Genomic DNA, 24,282 nt, shown 5'->3' with positions numbered 1-24,282 from the left:
CAAAACAAGTGGAAAGGTCAAATGCAAAGAATAGTCATTAATAGTTCAATGTCAACTTGGCAGGAAGTCTCAGTGGAGTGCCCTGAGGATTGTTCCTGGGTTGTTTGATATTTTTATCAATACTTTACATAAGATAAAATGGCATGATCATCAAATTTGCTGATAACAAAAAAATAGGAGGGTTAGATAACCCACTTGATGACGGCCAGAATCCAAAATAATCTTCCCAGCCAGACCACAGTATTGGAGTTAATCTAATAAGATTAAATTTGATAGGAATAAATGTGAAGTTCTCTACTGGGTTAAAAAGAAGTCATCGTCAAAAGTAAGAACATAGTTATAAGGAGTCTGTCTAAAAAATATTGAGGTTTTGAGTGAGTTAAACATCGATATGACCTAGTAGTATGACATGGTAAACCAAAAAGCACATGACATCTTAGACTGCATTCAGACAGGCATGGCTTCTGGAGAATCCAGCCAACCAGAATGGTGACGAACATGGAGTCTACTTCCTATCAGGAAATAGGAAGGTTTAGCCTGAAGAAGGAAAGGTTCAGGGGGAATATAGAGCTACGTGCAAGTGTTTGAAGAGGTGTCATGTAGAAGAAAAGCATCCTAGAATGCATAACTGGAAGTAATCAGGGGAAGATAAAAAGAAGCAAATTATGTTTGATGTCAGGAAAAACTTGCTACGAGCTAGAGCTGTCCGAAAGTTCAATGACCTGCCTAGTCTCCTGAGATGGTGGGTTGTCCCTCATTGAAGGTCTTCAAGAAGAGACTGAATGACTATTTGGCAAGTGTGCAACAATGGGGATTCCTTTTGGCTGCAGATTGGACTAGATAGTTGTCCCTTCCAACTCTCAAATTCTATGATTCTGTGAATTGTCTTCTACTATGTGTCATGCACATAGTTCCTGCCTAGCAGAAGGGATACAGAGTGACAAGTGAAGCAGACCTTGTCTGAAAGGAGATTACATTCCAAGAAAGATCATATGCAAATATAAGTAATATATAAAAAGTAACGGGAGAAAGGCAGCACTAACAACTGAGGGAATCAGAAAATGCTTCAAAAAGAAAGTGGTAATTGAGCTGACTTTTGAAGGAAGTTAGAGATTCTGTGACGTAGAAGTGAAGAGAGAAAACATTCCAAGAATTGGGGAAAGTCTGTGCAAGGACTAAGAGACAGGACGTAGAATTCTGCACAGGAAGAAGTGCAATCAGAACAGTTTGGCTGGAATGTCACATAGGTGAATTGTAATAATATTGTAATAAGCCTGGAAAAATAGATAAGAATGTAGAAAGGTAGAATATTTGGTGTATGTGTGTGCATATACATATGTACATACATGTATGTATGTATATATATATATATATCTCAGGTGTGGCAATCAGATGGATGCTTTTGTTGGTTCTATTTTTCACAAGGGAAGGTTCAATATTGCAAAGCAGTGAAATGACTGGAAAAGAAAATGGATCAATAAATTGTATTTTAAAAAGAGAACGAAAGGGAGGAAGGGAAGAAGGGAAAGAAAGATGAAGAGGAGAAAGGACAAAAGAAAAAAGAGAAGGAAGAAAAAAATAAAGGAACAAAGGAAGAGAGGAAGATGAAAGTAAGCTAGAGCCACATCATAATGGGTTTTAAATACCAAGTAGAGGAGTTTATGGCTATTCTAGAGGTAATAAGGAGCACCTCTTATTAGAACTGAGTGGCGCCATGTGGGAATAAAAATAAAGAGTCATATGGACTTGTAAGAACCCTCAGAATAGTTAAAGTTCAAATAATCTGAATCTTTCAAAAAATGCCATGCAAGACAGGGAGCTTGGATGCAGAACAAGCAAGAGATGAAGCTCCCTGGTTAAAGTAGAGCAAACAGAGGCTAACAAATGACAGAGAAAAAGATAAGCCTGTTCATTTTCTACTTTGCTTCATTTTTTTCTTTCAGGGAGTTTAATCTTCTGAATAAAGAGAATAGAACAAAAATAGGTAAAAGAAGTTAAATCTCAAGATAAAGAAGAATGTTATGTGAGATTATTCAGAGTACTGAAAGACTTTGAAGATGTGAGTGCTCAACGGCTGGAAGCTGACTCTGAGAAACTTTGGTAAACCGGAAGAGTTGACACTAAACTAGAGACAAACCAATGTCTCTCCCTTTTGACAAAGATAGAGAACAGATGATTAAAACGATACACTACTGAGCTGAACATGAAGATCAACAACGGATGCAGTTCTAGAATGAATTATTAAGTGTGTGGTTCGAGAGAACTTGGGGAAACTATGATGAATGTGGGACTGCAAAGCCTTATTACACACAGGTAATTCAAAAATGGCCCCATTTCCTTTTTGACCAGGCTACCCTCTATTCCCCATCTGCATCTCTGAATGGTTTGACCTCCAAGGCCCATTATGATCCTATTCAGGGTGCCCCAGGTGGCCCACCCCAAAACCCTTTGTCCAGCTTCCTTTTGTGTATTGTCTTCTTCCCTTAAATTGTCAGTTCCTTGAGGGCAGGGACTATTTTTCTTATTTGTATCCCCAGAATTTAGTACAGTTCCTGGCACATAGTAGGTGCTTAATAAATGTTTATTGAATTAAATATTTATTGACTGGTAGTTCATGAAATGACACAAACCTAGTATCCTGAATTTCAGCAAGTCATTTCACAGAGCCTCTCAAAGTATGCTTGTGGCATAGGGACAGGGACTAGAATGGTGATTTCATTTATCTAGGGTACTCTCAAATGAGGAAACTATCTCCATCAATGGAGACAGAAACAAAGGACACTAAACAATACATAAAGATCCATGAGTACAAACTGACCTACAAAACCACATATTAACATTTTCTTATGTTTCAGAGTAACTTGATTTATTTTGTTATATATTTCCCTATTACTTTTTAATCTGGTTCAGGCTGCACTGGGGATGGTTGAAAGACATGGTATTTGACAACTCTGGCCTAGATCACTCAGAAGTTAAGTTGACTTGCCCAGTATCTCACAACCAGATACAGGAATTTAACCCAGGTCTTCCTGGCCTCAAAGTCAGTTCTGTAGGCACTGACTCCTGTGGACAAAATATGGAAAGATTCCATTCAATTCAACAAGCAATTATTGAATACAATTGAACCATGTGGCTGATTACAGTTATGGGGTTTGGAACTGGTTGCATAACAATACTGAAAATGTTGATTAATGAAATGATGTCATGCTTCATGAAAGGATGGATTCTGTCTTCGTCATCTTTGTATCCCCACCACGTCTAACACAGCATTTTGCACGTAGTAGGTGTATAATAAATGTACAGAGAAGATTACAATAAACACCAATGGCAACCAAAGACATCAGTTGAAGAGAGGAGAAGGAAAATCACCCTCTTCCTTTCTTTGTAGATAATTTGGGTATTTGGAGCTATAGGTATTGGAGATAAGTATATAATAATCCTCAGATCTAGTTTTTTTTATTATTATTTTTTTAAAGAAGACTTGGGCTACCTCCTCCTACTCTGTCTCCCTGAACCACTTCTCATGCACAAGTCAAACGTCTGACCTATATCAAGATCAATACCTGGAGTTAATTGCTTTGATTTACAACATGCTCTCTCTTTTCAGGAAATTCTTAGAATGTCAGATCTTTCTCTTACCCACGTCCTTTGTAAAAATAAATATAATTGTCTTCCTCTTTCAACTCTTTAAAGTCAATGCAGGTTTTTAAACGATACCGCTCAAACGCTCTCAAGATAATTCCTTTAGCATTCATTTCTGGAGGAAAAAAAGACAAAAAACAGTGCCCATTAGCCACCAATAGGATCCTGGATTAAGAGATGGACTTTCCCCCCATACTAAAACCTGTCTCTCAAAAGCCACTAATGGCCAAATCCAAAGCTCTTTTTTCAAGTCTCATCTTTCTTAGACTTGCTGAAGCTTTTGCCACTATCAATGGGTCCCCCCTTCTTCACACTTTCTCTCCCCTTGGCTTCGAAGATACCATATCCTTTTAGCTCTCCTCCTACCTCTCTAACCTCTCCTTCTCTGTCTCTTTCCCTTTTTCCCTACTGTCATCCTGATCCTTTAACATGGGTATTCCTCAAAAGTCCGTCCTTAGTCCTCCTCTTCTTCTCCTTCAGCAGATTCATTCAATTTCAGGGCTTCAACTTCTGCCTCTGTTCACATTTAGGACAGGAGTCCTAAACATCCTCATCATCATGAGAACTAGCATTTATATTATACTTTCTACATACCAGGTGCTGTACTAAGCATTTTCCTTATTATCTCATTTGATTCCTAATTTGCAACTGAAGAAACTGAGGCAAACAGGTTAAGTGACTTACCTAAGATCATACAGCCATGTCTGAGGCCAGATTGGGACTCATGTCTTCCTTACTCCAGGCCCACCTCTCTATCCCCTGAGCCACCCAACTGTCTTAGACATGTCTTTAGCCCAAACCCCAATTCTTGGCTATAGACTCATTATTTCTGTCTACTAGACCTTTCTACTTTAGTGTTTCATCTGTACCCCATACTCAGCATGTCCAAAAATTGGGCTTGTCACCTTTCCTCTTTCTTACCAATGTCTTTCTGTCCGAGTCACTATCATTCACGGTTTTACCCATCTCGTAATCTGGAGGTTATCCTTGACTCTTCCTACTCCTCCACCTCTCGACTCTAATCAATGGTCAATAGTCAATGATATCTAGAGAGCTGGCCTCAGAGTCGGGGGCACCTGATTTCAAGTCTTACCTCTGATATGTACTGGCTGAGAGACCCTGAGGAAATCACATAGCCTCTTAGTGGCTTAATCAACTGTCTAAAGACAATGAATTGCAAAGAAAGTCCCAACCTGCATAGACAAAGGGGAGCTTCATCATCTAGAAGTTCTCTGTGCTAATGAGATCACACATCCAATCCTTATCCCTATCAATTTCACTTCCAAAATGCATCTCAAATCTTTCCTCTACTCTTTGGCCACTATTACCTCCCTGGAAAGGAAAAAAAAAGCAAGCATTTATTAGGTGCCTGATATTCATTAGGTGCCCGGCATTACACTCAGTGCTTTCCACATAATATTCTCATCCTCACAACAACTCTGTAAGGTAAGGCTATTATTATCACTGTTACTACTATTCATATTATTATCCTATTTTACGGTTGCGGAAACTGAAGCAGGCAGCAGTTAAATGTGTGTATGTGTTTGAGGTCAAATTTGAATTCAGGTCTTTCTGACTCCAGGCCCAGAGCTCTAACACCCAGAATTACCTGGCTTCCCTGTGAGGACTGATTTACACGCACCCACACCGTGAAGATAGCCTTTTAATAGTTCTTATATTTGCTCTCTCCTATCCATCCTTCCCTCAGATCAGGATTTCTTATCTCTGTTCCCTTCCAGGCCTTGCTCTGTCACTCCTTTGCTGTCATTTCCCTGCTTTGGGCTAGTGGATTATGAGCTCCTCAAGTAGATCATAAACACCTTGAGGCCCAGTACATTTATAGCAGGAAGCTGATTCAAATTGAATTCAGCTGTGTGACTCTGCAACCCATTTAACCTCTCTGGCCATAAGGTTCCTCATCTACAAAATGGGAGAATAATAATATTTCCATTACTTACCTTAAATGGTTTTTGTGAGGATCACATGACATAACATGTGTACATGGCTTCTAAATGATAAAAAGCTATACAAAGGTGAGTTATTATTTCAATAGCCTGACAGTTGGGCTCCCTGCCTCATTTCTCTTTTCTCCAATCTATCCTCCATGGGGTTGCCCAAGTGATAATCTGATCAGGTCACCTCCTTACTCATTAAACTTGTTGGCTCCCTTCACAACTTCATCTTCCCTACCTTCCCAGTCTTCTTACGCTTTATTCCCCAATACAATCTCTAAAATCCAGCAACATTGGCCATCTTGCCATTCTTCATCTTTGGCACTCATCCCCTTCTCTCTCTCTCTCTCTCTCTCTGTCACATTCTGCTCCCCACCCCCCAAACTGTGCCTAGAGGGCTCTCGGTTCATCTCCAACTCCTGGCTGCTCTGGCTTCCTTAAAGACTCAGCTTTCAAATCTCACCTTTGCAAGATGCCCTTGCACCTTAGCCCAGCCACGGCTGCTGCCTTCCCTCTGAGGTTATCTTCCATTTATACTTCATCTATCTCGTATGTAATTGTATTTTGCATATTGTCCCTCCCCCCATTACAATGTGAGCTCCTTAGAGGCAGATACGATGTTTTTTCTCTTTCTTTGCATCCTCTGAGCTTAGTACAGTACCTATCATCTTTAATTCTTGGGCACTCTCTCCTGATGATTTCAGATTTATCCTGTGTAGAGCCTGATCGTATGTAGCTGTTTGTATGTTTTCTCCCCTGCTAGATGTTTAGTTTCTGGAGAACAAGGACTGTCGTTTACCTTTCTCTGTATCCCTAGGGCTTAGCCTAGTGCCTGGCACATACTAGGTGCTTAATAAATGTTTATTGACTGACTGGCTCTTAGGTAGTACTTGTTGACTACTTATTCATTATACAGTGCTTATTGACTAGTACTAAATTCTTCTTCCCCGTTGCATTCTTGTACAAAATAGATGCTACAGATACATCCTTTTCTCAATTAAAAATACTTAATGTTGAATTGTGACTGGTGGTAACAGCTCATTCATTATGGCCCTAGAGCAGGGCTGTCCAAAACATGAGCCGTGTGCCCCCATGCAGCCTGCCTGTGTCCACCACAAGCACAGAAATCGACACAAATGCTTTAGTTAAATCATTTATGTCAATTTCCATGCCATAGTAAACACAGGGGGGTTGCATAAAATCACAATGTGGGCTACATGCAGCCCGTGGGCCACACTTTGGAAAGCCCTGGCCCTAGAATAGGTAACAAAATGCAATGAAGCATAGCAGATATAGAATGTTGTATATACTGTTAGGCAAGGTCTATGTATTGGTTGGTTTTATTTATCAGGTTTTTCTAGGGAGATAGGAGCTCACTGTGGGTCATATGGGAGGAGATTTCACAAAAAACAATGATATAAAAAGAAAAGGCATCAATAAAATTATTTAAAAATTTTTAATTACTCCAATGCGATACAATGTAATTAAAAGAATAAATCATTTTTTTAAATTTCTTATCTGGTCTACACATGAATATAACTCGATTCATTAGGATTACATAGGGTTAAAGATACTAATAGTACTGCTCTGTTTGAGTGTTCTATTTTATAGACTCCTAATAAACTCAGTTTGTCTCAGTTTCCTTATCTATGAAAATTGGCATAATAATAAAATCTTTCTCCCAGGTTTGTTATGGAAAAAAAATGAAAGACTAGGCAAACCACGAAGCACTCTATCAATTCTAGCTATCATATCATTATTATCATTAAAATTAAGAAGAATCACTGATCAGAATGACTAAAGACATGAGGAAAGAGAGAATAACTGAATACTATTGCCTTCCAAAGTTAAATTCTCATCCCTAGCCTACCAAAAAGGCCCAGTCAAACGCTTTTTCATGACATGGTAGTAGCCCTGAGTTTTTCAAAGATGGAATAATGGAATGAACAACAAAACAAAATCCTGGTATGTTATAGAAAGCTAGAAAAAATTTTAATACAGCACTAGGGGGTGAATGTGTTTTTCTACGGACCAAACTAACTAAATATAGAGAGACTCAAGCCCAACAAGCTGGTAATTGGACATGGCATCTCCTAAAAAAAGAAAAATGCAAAATGACTTTTGTCCTGAGTCAGTCTGTTCCCCTTCTTTATTGGTGGTGATGCAAGGGCAAAAAAGAAGGCAGAACATAAAAATGACAGCTTTTAGATAGTCTGCAAACAGTTTAGCTGTTGGTCGCCTAAATAGAAAACTTTGTCCAATGACCAGTGAGTTGATAGACTGCTAGAAGAAATGAATATCACTATTGTTAAACCTGAAAATTTGGTTGAAGGAAACAACAGAGCTAGGTGATAGAAAAATCCATGTTGTTTTTTATTTTCCCTTAAAGCATAGCAGAGCTAGCTTACTTGTACGTACAAGGAGTCAGAGTATAAACTCTGGCTGCCTGAACAAAGCAATGAGAAAACTTATATACGTTATTTTAGCAGAGCTAGCAAGCCTGTATGACCTCATTTTTATGACCCCCATGTATGTTTAACCATGATACAAGAAGAGGATTTTCCTTAATGGAATAGATTGTAAATACAACAAATTAGATAGTTGTCAAAGTGTCAATTGGATTTACAACCCCAGGATCTCTGTGTTTAATTGGCCATTAACATTCCACAACATAGTATATGCCCATAAAATATTAGGATAAGGAAAAGTCACATAATTCAAGATAGTGTCTGGGGTCAAGGTTTTCACCCTTAATGGCCATGGACAGAGCAAGAAATGCTCCATCTGGATTTGTTGATACAAGAGAACAAAGAGACTGTTAGGATCAGGCTTTTCTTCTGGTTAAGTAGTTCAGGCCCTGAGTCTTATTGAAATTACAAAAATGATATAAAATAGTATAATATTTTCCACACTATGAATCAAAGTAGAAGCTAAATGGAAGGACTGCTCACAGGTTCTCCTTAAAGAGTCCAGAATCTAGCTAAAAAACAGTGAGCTCTTTGCTAAACAGAAGGACTTGACAACCAAAGTTAACACCATTTTGGAGTATAAATTCATTTACAAAACCTTTAGGGGTGAAATAGAATAAAATTAAAAGCACAATGAAAAGCAGTGGAAGGGAAAACAAGTCTAAATTGATATTTCTATCAATAACAGTGTAAAAGTATCATCCCTGGATTGATTAACCCTCAACATAAATTCCTCAGCAAAATAAACATTGATTGCTTGGCTTTCTACCTGTTAATTTCTCTACTTTCCACCATTAATGTAGTACATAAATGTACACAGTCAAACACAAGTATTTTTTAAAATAAAGCATTATATCCTTCGAAAAGCTAGTATCTTAATTCAGTCTGGGGCAGATAATAGCTACTTAGCAACAATTATTTATTAAGCACCTATTGTATGCAAAACTCTTTTTGAGGCTGAAGGAGAGATAAACCATGGTCTCTGCCCTCTTGTAGTTTGCAATCCTAAGAAGGGCTGTGAGATATAAACTTACTTCAAAACTTTAACTACTTCCAGGTTCTGGTTTTTTATCCATTAGGTCATACTCTCCATAGATTTAGTGGTCTTCTGTGACTGCAATTTAAATTCATCACTTTTCTGGTAATCTGATAAACAGCCTTTCCAAAATTAGCCAATATGGCCTTTATATGACAGAGGGTCTGTTACTATCCTCAAACAGAAAAACTTTCTACCTTGATAGGATCTGCCAGTGCTTGAGTAGCACTTTGAGAAACTAGGGTCACCACCATACAACAAGGAGGAATTAGAGGAAATCTTTACTGAAGAGGGAAATACAAAGGAGTGTAGAAGCACATAAAAGAGGTATAAATGGCTCTGTGAGCATCCATCTTCCATCCATCTCATTGATCAGGCTGGAAGAGGTCTAAGTGATCATGTACTCCAATCCTTCCATTTGACACATGAGGAATGAGGACCAGAAAGGTTAAGCAACTGATGGTGTAAATTGGCAGATAGATAGTGGAGTGGAAAGAGTGAGGGGCCTGGAGTCAAAAAGAGCTGAGTTTAAATCTAGCCTCACATACTGACTAGTTGGGTAACCCTGGGCAAGATATTTAATTTCTGTCTGCCGCAATTTCCTCACCTACAAAATAGAGATTGTAATTTCAACTACCTCTGAGGGTTATTGTGAGGATCAAATGAAATGATATTTGTAAATTAGCTTGGTAACCATAAAGTGCACCTATTACTGTTATTACTGTTGTCCATGGTCACCTAAATAGTAAAGAGCAGTCAAGATTTGAACTCAGATCCTTGGACTCCATGTGGGTTCAGTGCTCCTTCCCCACAACCTTCCTGTGTCCCTAGGTCCAAAGGAAGGTAAGGAAAACTATGTTCAATTTTAGAAAGCTACAACAATAACGATAAACAGGTGGGGTTCCAATAGGCTATTTTGGTAGTTGTTTTGAAAAACTAATAAAAATTTTTAATTTTAAATAGAAATATATTTGTATCCAAACTTCTAGGTATTTATAGCCAATGTAACTAACTGGTCACCTCAGTCTTCTACTTCATTGACTCTAGATAAAAATATACTTAGAAGTCACAAGATTTAGAGATCTTAAGAGTAGGAGAGACTTTGACAATCAGCTTTCTTTTATGAAATCCAACAATAGGGACAGATCTATGTTTTTTATACCTGCCTCCATTTCTGTCCCCAGCTCCATTCTAAGGTAAAAACAAAAATAAAGGTATTTCTGTCTTCAACTAAAGGGAGTCTGAACCCAACAGCTCCTGTAACCTACAGCCTGGAGTTTGAACAAGGCCACAGTCTAGAATAGAGAGTGAAGGGACAAGAACTCTAGCCCAAATGATGTACCTACCCAGATTATTTGCAAGGATATAAGGGATTCTGTGAGGCCATTTAGTATTATCACCAATAAGGGAACTTCTGTCTCTCTGAAAAAGAAAATAAACACAGGATATTCTTACCCCAAGGTTAGTCCACTACTTGAAGAAGGTTCAGTGTTTGAGGGTGGGGGCACAATTTAAAGAACTCCCAAACACCAGGAGAAACAAACAATTTGTGTGTGAAAGTAGTTTCCCAGCAATTCTGTAAGAGGTAAGGAAGAGAATAATGCATCTGTAGCACTGATTTTGGGTAGGACCGTTTGGAAAAGAGGCATGCAAAGCTTATATCTAGCGATGATTATAGGAGAAATCTAATCACCTTTGGCAGAAAAACTGTAATGAATGTTCTTGCACTCAATTTAGCTAAATAATTATCTGCAAGGGGAAAATTATAGCAAAAGCTCATTAATCTGAGCTGTACAGTTTCAGTGTACTTGATCATTCAGATATATGTTGGGTTAAAGGCTACTACTGCACCGTGAAAATGGAGTGTATTTTTAAAAAATTGCTTAAAAGTGAGAGCTGTATTTATAGTAGTTAAGTAAATAAACTGTTTTCAAGAATGCTTAAACCCTGATTTAGCTGTACTTGTTTTGATTAAACAGTGGACCAATTATGGATGACTATTATTGATGCCTGCTCATCAGAAGGGTCTGGTAGTATCTCTATGAAGTAACATTTTATTAACTTAGATTAAATTATTGTAGACCCCAAACTCCTTGAGCATAGGGATATTTTCTTTTTTGAATCATCAACTCCTAGCATTGTGCCTGGAACACACTAGAACTTAAATAAATAATTTGTTATTGACATGTTGATTACCTGAAATTACTAAAACATACCCTTCCAAAATACTTTCATATTTAGACTTTAAAATTAACTGATTTGAACTGACCTTTTAAATTCATCTAAATTAGTAAGGTTTTGTCATATAATTAAAACCTTCCACCTTCAAAACCTGACATAAAAATCAAACTTATATGTAATTATAATGACCAAGAACCTTGGTCCTAGAAAAGAACTGAAAAAAATGTACCTCTCTCTCCCTTCCTTGTAGAGGTGGGGCACTATGGGCATGGAACATGGTGTACACTATCAGACTGAGTTAATATCATCAGGCTTGCTGAAGTGTTTTTTCCCCTCTCATTTTTATTCGTTATAAGAATAATTAATCAATTGATAAACATTAAGTGCCCACTCTGTGTCAGGAACTATGTTAAATTTGGGGGAGGCAAAAAAATGGCAAAAGATTTTCCCTACTCTCAAGGAGCATATAATCTAAATGGGGAGACAATATGCAAACAAGAAAACATACATATACATGCATGCATGTATACATATGTATGTAGATACATATATGTGTATAGAATAAGCTATATATACAAGATAAACAGGAAATAATTAAAACAGGAAAAGCACTGGAACTAAGATGGATTTGAGAAGGCTTCCTATGCAAGGTGGTATTTTAGTTGAGTCTTAAAGAAGTCAGTTGAAGTAGATAAGGGAGAATATTCCAAGCATTCGGGATAGCCAGAGAAAATGCCTGGACCAAGAGATGGAGCATCTTTATGGAAGAGCCAGGAGGCCAGTGTCACTGGATCAGAGTACATGTTGAGAAGTAATGGGTAGGAAAACCATAAAGATAGGAGGGGGCAAGGTTATAAAGGGCTTTGACTGGGGGTGGGAGGAGGGGTGATATGACTGGAATTGGAGTAGGATTAAGACTCCTCTGCATAGAGATGGTAATTAATCCATGGGAGCTGATGAGATCACCAAGTGATACACTTTAGAGAGAGACCAGAAGAGGGCCCAGGAACGAAACCTGAGGGATACCTACGGTTAGAGTGAACAAGCTGGAGGAAGATCTAGTAAAGGAGAGAAAAGGAGCAGTCAGATAGGTAGGAGGAAAACCAAGAGAGAGTGGTGTCTCAAAAACCTAGAGAGAAGAGGGTATCAAGGAGGAGATCACTGTGTCAATGATCAACAGTGTCAAAGGCTTCAGACTGTGATCCAGGTCAATGAGGATTGAGAAAAGGCCATTGAATTTAGTAACTAAGAAAACATTAGTAATGCTAGAGAAAAGTGAGTAGTTCCAGTGGAATGATAATGTGGAAAGCCAGATTGTAAGGGATTAAGAAGAGAGTGAAAGAAACATGGAAATATGTTTAATATGATTGCTTATGTATAACTATATCAGATTGCTTGCCATCTTGGGAAAGGGAGAGGGAGGGAGAAAAATTTGGAACTCAAAATCTTATAAAAAATGAATGTGGAAAATTATCTTTACACATAATTGGAAAAAAAAATAAAATACTATTTCCAAAAAAAAGCAGAGAATGAGAGGAGGAGAAAAGGAGGCACCTCTTATAGACAGCCTCTTTGAGAAGTTTATCTACAAAAGAAGAAATATAGCATGATAATTAGTAGGGATAGAAGGATCAAGTAAGGGTTTTTCCAGGAGAAAGGAGACATGGGCATATTTTTAGGCAGTTGGAAGTGAACCAGTAGAGAGGGAGAGATTGAAAATAAATGAAAGAGTGGGGGTGACAGAAAGGACAATCTGTTGAACAAGATGGGATAGAATGGGATCACTTGAATAAGTAGAGGGATGAGCCTTGGTAGGGAGTAAGGCTACTTCATCATATGAAGCAATGGTGAAGTAAGAAATAGTTGCACAAGGAGCCTAAGCAATAGGAGATGAGGAAGTGTGGAGAAGAGAGAATTCAAGGCAAACAGCTTCATTTTTTTCTGTAAAATATGAGGCAAGGTTCTTAGCTGAGAGAGTAAGGGGAAGGGAACCATGGGAAGTTTGAGGAGGGATGAAAAGGTTTGGAAGAGCCATTGTGGAGAGTAGGATAGTGAATTGTTAAGGGAGGTATAGTAGAATTGCCTAGCAGTGATATGGGCCCAGTTAAGGTTATATAACACAAGTTTGTTCAGTTACACATTTATAGGCATAAGGTGATGAATATAGGTGAATGAGTCCAAGGCTGATGCTTGGCTAGGCATAATCAGTGATATAATACAGGGGATAGGGATTCAAGAGAAGAGGACAATGTAGAATTGGTTCATCAAGGACTCAAGATGAGAAGAGAAAAGGGTAGCTAATGTAGGGGAGATGGCCTAGGAAAGAATTGGCAAGGTCAAGCAGATGAATAGCTTTGTGTGTAGCTAAGGTGGGGTGTGGGAGTAACTCATGAAAGATGAGTAGGTTGAGGAACTGAGTGATTGGAGTATTTGAGGGAGAATAAATATGGATGTTAAAGTCCTCTAGTATGAGTGCAGGAGTTGAGGAGGAGAGAAAAATTGTAAGTATTGGAAAGGAAGTGCCCTGGGGGTCTTTAGACAACAGCTCACTGGGATTTTGATTGGGTGGTAGATAGGAGTATTATCAACCTCAAAGAAAAAGAGGTTACTGAGTTATGGAGGAAGGGGGAGAATATGGAAGTGAGAGTGGGGAGGAAGGCATATTCTGCCTCCCCTCAACCAGTGGGTGAAGAAAAATGATGAAGTTGCAGTCAGTACTATACTAGAAAGGCTGGCCAGCAAGGCTGTTTCATCAAGGGAAGGCCAGGTTTCAGAAAGAGTTAGTAGGTAGGAAGAGTAGAAGAATAGATTTCAGATGAAGGGAAGTTTGTTGCCTATGGACCAGGCATTCCAAAGGGCACAGTGGAAAGATTGGGTAGAGTTAGGATGAGACTTTTGGGTGGGAGGGTTGAGGGGGATAGGAATGAGGACTCTATGTTTAGGCAATGTGGAGTGAAGTTTAGATGGTTATTTATAGAAGTGCAGAATCACTGGGATGTGAAAGATATGACCATGTGTGAGAATGTTCATCATTAAGTGGAGGGTACTACTCCTCTACCCTCAGAGAACAGGTGCTGCTGGAAATAGGAGGCCTGAGTTTGAAGGGAGGGTTACTCTTCTTTGCACTTGAGATTCTCTACATCCCAGCTGGGAGACTGGGCTGGCAGCAGGAGGTGGAAGATGCCTTGTGCTGGTACAGATGAAAGTGGTTGTTTTGACACTGATGGAAGGTGCCTGGCCTAGCCACAAGCCATGCTGCCTCTGGGAACACAATGAACTGAGCAAGGGAGAGAAGGTTCAGGGTGCTAGTGCATCTGCATTCTGGAAAGGGGAAGGGGAAAGCAATATATTTGGAAATGAAAACAATGTAGAGTTACAAGTTATCAATTTAAAAAATTATAAACCTATCAGGTTTAGATCAACATAACCTGACTACATATGGTTAATGATGATGGCTTGGAACTAATTTACAGTAAATCACAGTAAGGGAAAGATGATGATATTAATATGAATCAAGTTATTTTTTTCCAGCACAATTTGTTTATGAGGTTTTGTGAAAGTGCAATGATATGTGATTTCCATTGTTTCTGTGCCACCTCCAATGGTTAGGGTTAACACATTGGTAGATGAGCTTCAGAGAGGTGGTATTTTAGCTTGCTTGGGCCAATAGAAGCATTGATATCACTGCAGCATGCCAACTCACCCCAAGGTCGATGTCTCCCTCAAACAGATTCAGTCCTAAAGCTAAAAGGTTAAGTCAAGACCTGACATTAGCAAATGGGTAATGGATTGTGACATTTTTTTTAAAGAAAGGAAACCACTAACCGTGATTGATGTCAAATATGTCATTGTTCTTGCCACCATCTACATCTATTATCAAAAAGACAAATAAAAAGACATAGGAGAGCAAAAGTGAATCATAGCTGAAATATTTTAGAGGTTACCTCAACATGAAATTGTAGGTTATTGTACTAGGATCACATTGTATACTCTGTTTTCCTATTTCCCTTGAGAATTGACTGACTTTGGGAATAAATCAATATAGTTCATAACAAACGGCTCCCTCTGTGCAAGATGAAAGCCAGAGTGGGTAAAAGGTCCACTGACACAGGCAGGCTGCACTCAATCAGAACCACATGCTGCAGGCTGATATAGTCAGCCTTGACTTGTCCATATGTGGCCACTTCAATGTAGACTAAAGCTTTTAATAAATGGCACAGACCAAAGCTTCCAGGTTACACCTGAATTCCTTTCTAAATTCCCATAGAACAGAAACCTTAATTGTTCTTAAGACTATGAGTACAGGTGAATAGGAGTGGAGTGTCATATTTGGTCCATCTGATCTGGCAGAACCCATCTTTCCAGCCCTAATTTCTGCCTCGAGGAGGAAGGTTGGATTTAAGTAATAGCCCATTGTATACACATACTATTTAGATGATACAGGAAAATCTACTTTCATAATATATAACTTGTCAGTAATCAAGGAGTAAGCATGGCATGATGGGCTTGGAGTCAGGCAGATCTGGTTTGCATTCAACCTCAGATACTCAGAAGCAACTGTAAGTGCTTCAAGTACTAACCTCCATAAAATTTGAAAATCTAAACTGAATTTTTACTTGAAAGATTATTTGTCATTAAAAACAAACAAACCAACCAAAAAACTCATAGGGCACATTAGCACCAATCCTGGAGCCTTGACTTGAAAGTAATTTGGAATTATGGGAAAAAAAAGTCATGAAAATGTTCATACCCTTTGACTCAGAGATCCCACTGCTAGGCATATGACCCAAGGAGATCAATGAAAAAACTACATGACTCTGGAAAAGTCTCTTAACCTCCCTGAGTTTCCTGATCTGTAAAATGGGGATAATAGTATCTACCTAATAGGCAGATCTAATAATATTTACCTAATAGTTAGTTATTAGGTAGGTATTCTTCTTATTATTAAATGAGATAATATCTATAAAGTGTTTAACACATTGCCAGGCACAAAGTAGGCATTATAAAATCACTTATTCCCTCTCACTTCCCCTTACTTCGCAAGGTTGTTGTGAGGATCAGATGAGATCACATATGGGAAGTATTTTGCAATCTTTAAAATATTATATAAACGCAATTATATAAATGCTTGTTGTTGTTTTGTCACCACTCAATGTTTTGGTCCCAGCCCCACCCTCCCCATTCAATCACAATCATGTGATCCCAGTTTATTATAGTTACTGCCAGAGTCCTAAAACATAGAATAGAGTTATTCAGCTTTTGGGCATGGTGCTTAAATATTTGGAGCAGCTAGGTGACCCAGCGGATAGAGTGCTAGTCCTGGAGTCAGGGGGACCTGAGTTGGAATCTGACCTCATAAACTCACTAGCTATGTGACCCTGGGTGAGTCACTCCACTCTGTTTCCCATAGCTTTTCATCTATAAAATGAGCTGGAGAAGGAGATGACAAACCACTACGCTATCTTCGCCAAAAAAAAAAAAAGAAACCCTAAATAGGGTGATGAAGAGTCGGACACAACTGAAAGGACTGAACAACTTAATATTCAATTAAATATTCAAGAGGGATCATGATGGTTGTAATGTTTGGATTATTTTCTTCATCATCTGAAAAAACGAGACTAGAATTCCCTCAATTCAACTTACACTCTGGGGTTTCATCATGGTCCAGATGTGACCCTGAGTTCTCAAAAGCTCTGTTTGGAGGCCCAGCAGTCTATGGTCAAAGGACCAGCCTGGCTATGTTTGGAGATGCCTCTCAACGGGGGGTCGAGGCCACCGGGTGATGAATTGTAGGTACCATACCCAATGATGAAGCCAGCTACTTAAATGTACCAGGTGAGGAATTATAATAGCATTAAATAGAACATTGTTGTTGTGGTGGATTGGTCATTCAGTCACATCCGGCTCTTTGTGACCCGATTTGGTAAAGATACTGCAGTGGTTTGCCATTTCCTCCTCCAGTTCATTTTGCAGATGAGGAAGCTCATCTCCTAACTCAGAGCACTGGGCCTGAAGGCAGGAAGACCTGAATCCAAATCCGTCCTCAGACTAGCTGTGTGATCCTGGGTAAGTCATTTAATGCTGTTTGTCTGTTTCCTAGGCTATAAAATAAGCTGGAGAAGGAAATGGCAAACCACTCCAGTATCTCTGCCAAGAAAACCCCAGATGGAATTACCGAATCAGAGACTTCTCTGACCAGACTTAAAACTCCCTAACTCCTCTGCGCCACCTAGTGGCCACATGTAGCACATTAAGTATTTCAAAGGCATTCTATATTTGATCTCATTTGAGCCTCACTACCACCCTGAGAGATAGATGCTATTAATTCCATTTTATAAAGAACACAAATTCGGAACAGGTCTTGCCCAGGGTCACATGGGTAAGAAGTATCTGAAACAGGATTCAGGTTTTCTTGGCTAGAAAACCAACACTATACCAATAGCACCATACAGGCACCCCACCCATAAATGAAATCACAGATCGTTGGAAGGAAGTACTGAAAAGAATAGAAATTGAGAGATGACTCACCGAAGTTTTCTGGCTTTGGCTAAAGAACAAAAAAGAGAAGAAAACACATTACCATGATAGACAAGATTTATCGGTGCTTCTCCTGATCTTACTGTCCTACACAGTAATAAAGGCATTTATTTACTACCTCATTAATACTGATTAGTTGCCCTCAAAGTACTAACTTTCATGAAATTTGAGAATCTAAACTGAATTTTTACTTGAATGATTGTCATTAAAGAAACAAACAAACAAACAAAAACCCCACAGGGCACATTAATGCACTGTTGGCGAAGCTCTAATTTGAGCCAGTCGTTCAGAAAAGTAATTTGGAATAATGTGAAGAAAGTCATGAAAATGTCCATACCGTTTGAATCAGAGATCCCACTGCTAGGCATATAGCCCAAAGAAATGAATGAAAAAAAAGGAAAGCCCCCACATATATACATCAAATTATTTATAGCTGTACTTTTTGTAGTACCACAGAATATAAAACAATACCAATGCTCAAAGCTAGGTCAGCCAAGTTGTAATACAGGGATGGAAAGGAATATTACTGTGCTCTAAGAAACGGTGAATATGACAATTGCAAACACGTCTAGGAAGACTTCTATGAATTGAGACAAAGTAAAGTAAGCAGAACCAAGAAAACGATGTGCATAATGGTTATAACAACGTAATTATAAAGATCAACAACAAATCATTTGAATCTGAGTGCTGTGAAATTAGAATTACCAACCTTGGCCCCAAAGAGGTATATAAGAAGAAACTCTCCCTCTTTCTTTATAGAAGTGGGGGAAAATCAATGTGGATTCCTTCCTATAATTTTGAACTTTTTTTTTAGATGTCTCTAAATAGCAAATTGCTTATGCCTCAATCTATTTCTTTGGTTCATATATACAAGATAGGAGATACAGAATCATTGTCAATTATGGCTGTTTTCAGCAAAAGAAATGAGTTGGTGGTTTCAGGTTAATGCTATAAAATGGTTGCCCATAGTATATAATACACCATCATATTTGACACCAAAAGGTTGTCTCACACATTAAGAATGTATCTGTATGTAGAAATACAAAACCATACAAACACACTTATGGAATACATTTTTAGCAGTGGAATTTAAGATGTACTTACGATATAACAAATAATTTTTAAAAAAAACATTGTCTCTGCAAGATTTGGCTGCTCTTATAAATTTAGAACTTCAGGTTTCTCTCCAAGCCTTTGACATATGATTTAGTGATTTGATTCTGGCTGTCTATATTCAGCTGGTACAGGATACCTCTCTACCTGCATAAGGTTGGGCAAAAGCTAATAAGGGATCAGAAAAGAATTCTTATTCTGCTGGGCCTTCATAGTACACAGCCAAATCACTCACACTGAGATTTTCATTCAAGCAATTTGTAAAAAAATCTATATGTCATTCGTCAATACCAAAAATTGAACTAAAACACATTTCTATTTTTTCCATATTACCGAAAGCTAGTTTGGAAACAGCGAAACAAAAACAAAAACAACAAAGCACACCAAAGTTTCTTCGTCCCCTATTTCTCTCCCTTGGATCCCCTTCCTGTTTCCCAGACCCCTGCAATCAGCCAATCTGTCCCAAACAGTAAATTTTCTCTTCTTGTCCCCAAAACGTATTCATTTCATTCACCCTGCCTGATTCACATGTTTAGCCACACAATGGCTAAACAAGTGTTAATGGTATCGCTACCCCACCCTCAGAGGTAATACTATCCTTGGTATTGCCTACTACCTTCCAGTCTGCTTATTTCTTCTTCTTTATTTCCCATATATCTTGTAACATATGCCTTTTAATTCCTTACCGTGCCAGAGACCACAAGGAGAGCCTCACAGAGCAGAACCCAAGGTAAACACCACGAATCCATGTTGCATCTGGAGCTAAAAGTCACAAAGTATAAAACTCCAAATGGGTTTTGTTTATATAGATGCCAACATTATAAATTAGAGCCTTTCATCTATGTGAGGCATCTTGTAGACTGGTCTCTTCCGAGAGTACCAAATCAAGAGGGCAAAGACTATCAAATCGAGCACCTTTCTGAATTTGATCAACTTATCCTGTTTATTTTCAAAAGGCAAATGTCTGGGGGGAGCCAGCCTGGGAGATTAAATATCTAATCTTTATTTCCTGGTGAATAACAGGAAATCCCATATGGTAAGGTCAACAATTAATTTTAAAACATACATCCATTCTTCCATTCAACTAGTCATTATAAACTGTTGATCAGTGGAGTGCTAAATAAATGTTTATTGACTGAATGACTGATGATCACTTGGATGAAGTTATAAGGAAGGTAAGCCCACCTCAGTTTTGATTGCATCTTCCTACAGAGGCTCTCCAAGTCCATTGGAGATGAATTGGTTGACTTGGGGTGTTGTGAAGTACAGCCACTCCTTTGTACTGGGTTTATTTTTTTTTTAAAAAAAGGGGAGGGTCAGTTAAAGAATTGACCTTTCTTTTTCCTTTTCAGGGAAATCCAGAGGAAAAGAGAAATGAAACCAGAGACATCAGGACATAAATTTAGAGTGAAGAAAGCTTAGAGGCCAGTCCAATATCTCCTTTTACAAGCTTGGAAAGTGAGGCCTAAAGCGGTTAAGTGACTTGCCCAAAGTCACACAAATAGTAAGTAGCAGAGCTGGGGATCAACCCCAAGTCCACTGACTCCAAATTCCCAAAGGGGACTTAAGCCTCTAGATACATAGATAGTTATGTGGAAAGTGGGGGGAGGGGTAATGAGCTAGAGTAAAGGTAAGGAATGGCCAGGTGATTAGAAAACTCACCTGTTGCCTCTGGGCTAGTCTTGTACCACCTGTTGCTCTCTGGGAATCTTCAGAAATGAAACATGCTACCATTTGCTACCCCTCATTCCAAAGCTCTAGAGACCCATCGTACATTGTTGAATTTTATTATTCAGTGAGTAATTAATGAGCATAGTTGGAAATATTGAAGCTTCGTGGTACTATGCACACAGTAGGTGCTCATGCAGGGGGTTGATCAGAAACTCCATGACCAATGTGCTGGGGTTATAAGGAGGAGAATGTTTGTTTGACTTTGATCTGATATCCCTATGTAGGCTGAGCAGTTCAACTGAGGATGAATTGGTTGGCATGAGCTATGATGGACCAGAATCATCTCTTTTCCCTGGACCTGTAAAAAGAGGGGTAAGGTACTGTCAGCCTTTTTTCCCCTTTGGGGAAGATGCCCAGGGAAAGTGGGACCGAACTCAAAAGTAAACTTGACCCCCAGGAGGCCCAGGGGTCTGCTAACCCCCTCCCCACTTATTGCCAGAGATTGGAACAGAATTAATAACAGAATTTTATCACAGGTGCATATGTGCTCAACCACATGTCCCAAGATAAGAAAACCAAGCGGCCGAGAAGCTGGAGCCCCTAATTCCACCTTCTTATAAAAAGAAGGGGAGAATTCCCTGGTAGTATCCACTTCCTAGAGAGATTCAGGACCCATCTTTCTGTTCAGAGGAAGGATAATGATTAACAGGACCAGCATCTTAGGGAAAAAAGATGCTTGGAGTCTAAGTTTTGCTGAGAGAGGAGGAACTTCAGGACAGCACAAACCCTGTAACCTGCATAGTTAGAACAAATCCATAGCAGCATAAATGTGCAGCTTATACTTGTCTCTACTACTGCCCACATCCGTGGATTCTGGAAAAGGTCCCCCATTGCATGTGACTACTACCATCTTTTGGGCCAAAAGGCTGCCATCCATAGGGCTGTGAGAGGAGGGTGGGAATTACTCAGCATTGCCCTTGGAGAGACAAAATAATAATAATATTACCTAGCATTTACATGTTACTTTAAGGTTTGCAAAGCACTTTGTGTATGTTAACTCACTGGATCCTCACAACAGCCCTATGAGGTGGGGTATGCTTTATCTCCATTTTACAGTTGAAGAAAATGAGGCAAACAGAGGGTAAGTGACTTGCTAGGGATCACACAGCTAGTAGGTGTTTGAGGGAGGATTTGAACTCAGATTTTCCTGACTTCAAGTCCCACACACTCTCCATTGTGTCACATACCAAGGACACACTGCCCCTCCAGACCTTTCCAAAAAAGGAAAAAGAAGCTGATTCTGAAGCTGACCCACCTCCCCATTTTTATATGGCTTACAACCAGTTCACCACAAATACATGTACACAGCCTCCACAGCGATAATCAAAATCCTAAAGTGTACCCCCTTGTAATCTCATCAAGTTCAACTTTCATAAGCACCTACTGTGTGCATAATACCATTCAGCTTTTATGCTTATTAATTACTTACTGAGTTATAAAATTCAATAATTCCCAATGAATCTCTAGAGCTTGAGAACACGGTGTAGCAAATAATAGCAGATTTCATTTCCAAACAATCCCATTGCCCAGTTGCTGATGCAAAGGCATTAATACAGGGCAACTGGTGAGTTTTCTAAATATGTAATCATTCCTTATCTTTATTTTTAACTTCATCTTTTTCCTCTTTGCCTATTACTACCCGTCCTTTAACTCAAGGGTTCTACCCCCTCTGGTAGTCTCCTAAAGCCTGTCAGGGCAATGTTTTCCAGTGTTTGGAATAAAATGCATGGGATTCCAAAGGAAATTGATTCTTTTGAAACACAATTATCCTTTTAAAAAAAACATGTCAAGGAGATCCCCCAAGATAGGAATCCCTACTTTAACTCATCTGCAACAAATTCCTTCTTAATTTTTCTGGCTCCTCTCTCTGATCTGAAGAAATCTTACGATATTCTTGACTTGGAAAAGTGGTAACAGGCATTAGGGAGGGTGGAAAGAAGACATCCCTGGAATGCCATGAGTCACTCAAAGAAATAATGAACTCAAGGATCTTAGAAAAACATAGATAGACTTGCATGAAATAATGAAGAGTGAAATGAGCAGAACCAAGAGAACACTGTATACAGTAATAGCAATATTGTTTTAAGAACAAGTTTGAGCAACTAAGTCATTTTGACTATTATACATACACAAATTAATGACAATGGACCTATGAAGGAAGATGATATCTGCATCCAGAGAAAGAACTGAAAAATAGAATTATGTATAAAATTATATTATATGTATGCATATATGTATATATATATATTCACACACAAACATGCACATATTTGTGTTTAATGGTAGAATTGGGGGGAGAGATAAAAAAAGTTACATGATAACTTTAATATATATTTAAAAGGAATAGCAAATTGTACATAATAGATTTGCGTTTTCATCTGCAATCACCTTTTTTTCTATTCTACTGTTATAAAATGCCATTTTTGTTTCTTAAGTTCAGAATAAAATTTTAAAAAACAATAATGACAAACAAATATACACTTTATCATTTTTTACCTTATATATTATGAAATACTCTGGGGTGGGGGGATAGGTGCAAGAAAGACCTAAGATGATGGCTAACAGGAGGCTAAAGAAAGAGGCATATGAACTATTGCTGAAATCTAAAACATAATCCTTATTTTACAATGTCATGATGAAAGGGCTTTCTCTAGGTTCCTTCCATGTAGAGAAGACAGGAAGTAGAACCATTTCAGTCCTCCAGAAGCTGTATCTGCTTCTTCCAAAAATGTGTAGACTGTGTTCGGAGATGACTAGTAGCTCTCGTGTGAAGGCTGTCAAGTAATTTTCGGGGCTGCTTTCCACCTTTGTTGTCCACCTGTCCCACCTCTCATCTGTGGCTCCAAGAAGTAGTGTGCACAGCAAGAAGCTGTATGCACAACACCCTGGTAACCATTTTGGCAGATGGGCTAAACCAGGTTGAGGGTAACCAAGGGGTCTCAAACCCTTCTGTGAATTGGGGGGGTTACCCCAAGCATGTAAAGGCTTCCCCTGGTGGAATGGGCAGATGAAAACAATTTTTTCCAACAGCCATGAAGGCAACTAAAGCAGGTCCTGTGGAGTGCTTAGAGCTTGGTTAGACATCAAAGATGCCAAGGTCATCTGCTCCATCTAGAGCCATCACCAGTCATCTTGACTCTGTCCTACCACTAGACTGTAATGAGAGTGACAAAAGCAGTGTGTGGTGCAGAGCACTGGACTGATCATAGATAATGTCAACAGATTAGAGTGCTTCTCTGAGTGGGAACAGTTTGTTGCTAACTTGGAGGGAAAGTTGAACCAACACATAGTTGGCAACAGTGGAACAGAAAAGAAATGGGAAGCTCTTAGAGATTTGGTGTACAGCATTGCATTTGCTCATCTGAGTCAGAACACTCACAAACATTAAGACTGGTTTGATGAAAATGATGGGGAAATTCAGAAGCTGCTAAATGAAAAACAAGAACTCTACAAGGTTTACCAGTAGGATAGCATGATGTTTTCAGCCATGCTGTCAAATGGCTTCAATGAAGACAAACATGGCATCTAGGTCAGCTACCACACTGATGGTAAATTCTTCAACTTGAAAAAGCTATAAACCAAGACTAAAGTGGAGGGAGTGTTGGTGCATGACTTTTTGTTT

At 38.9% G+C, this 24,282-nt stretch overlaps 1 protein-coding gene across 1 annotated transcript in view; it reads right to left on the bottom strand.

Moving 5' to 3' along the window:
• LOC118836591 (meprin A subunit beta-like) overlaps nucleotides 1-20,663 on the bottom strand; it is a 62,821-nt gene extending 42,158 nt beyond the window's left edge. Inside the window, exons 1-7 of the mRNA XM_036743838.1 lie at nucleotides 20,592-20,663; nucleotides 17,808-17,826; nucleotides 15,337-15,480; nucleotides 15,105-15,149; nucleotides 14,983-15,023; nucleotides 10,445-10,520; nucleotides 3,640-3,757 (exon numbers count right to left, since the gene is read on the bottom strand). Of these exons, the coding sequence (XP_036599733.1) occupies nucleotides 3,640-3,757; nucleotides 10,445-10,520; nucleotides 14,983-15,023; nucleotides 15,105-15,149; nucleotides 15,337-15,480; nucleotides 17,808-17,826; nucleotides 20,592-20,663 (515 nt within the window). The remainder of the gene's footprint in view (nucleotides 1-3,639; nucleotides 3,758-10,444; nucleotides 10,521-14,982; nucleotides 15,024-15,104; nucleotides 15,150-15,336; nucleotides 15,481-17,807; nucleotides 17,827-20,591) is intronic.
• Nucleotides 20,664-24,282: the final 3,619 nt, after the last annotated feature.

This window comes from Trichosurus vulpecula, chromosome 1 (genome assembly GCF_011100635.1).
Source record: "Trichosurus vulpecula isolate mTriVul1 chromosome 1, mTriVul1.pri, whole genome shotgun sequence".
Taxonomy (NCBI): domain Eukaryota; kingdom Metazoa; phylum Chordata; class Mammalia; order Diprotodontia; family Phalangeridae; genus Trichosurus; species Trichosurus vulpecula.
Note: the sequence above shows the minus strand (reverse complement) of the source record. Positions and strands in the feature narration are given on the sequence as shown.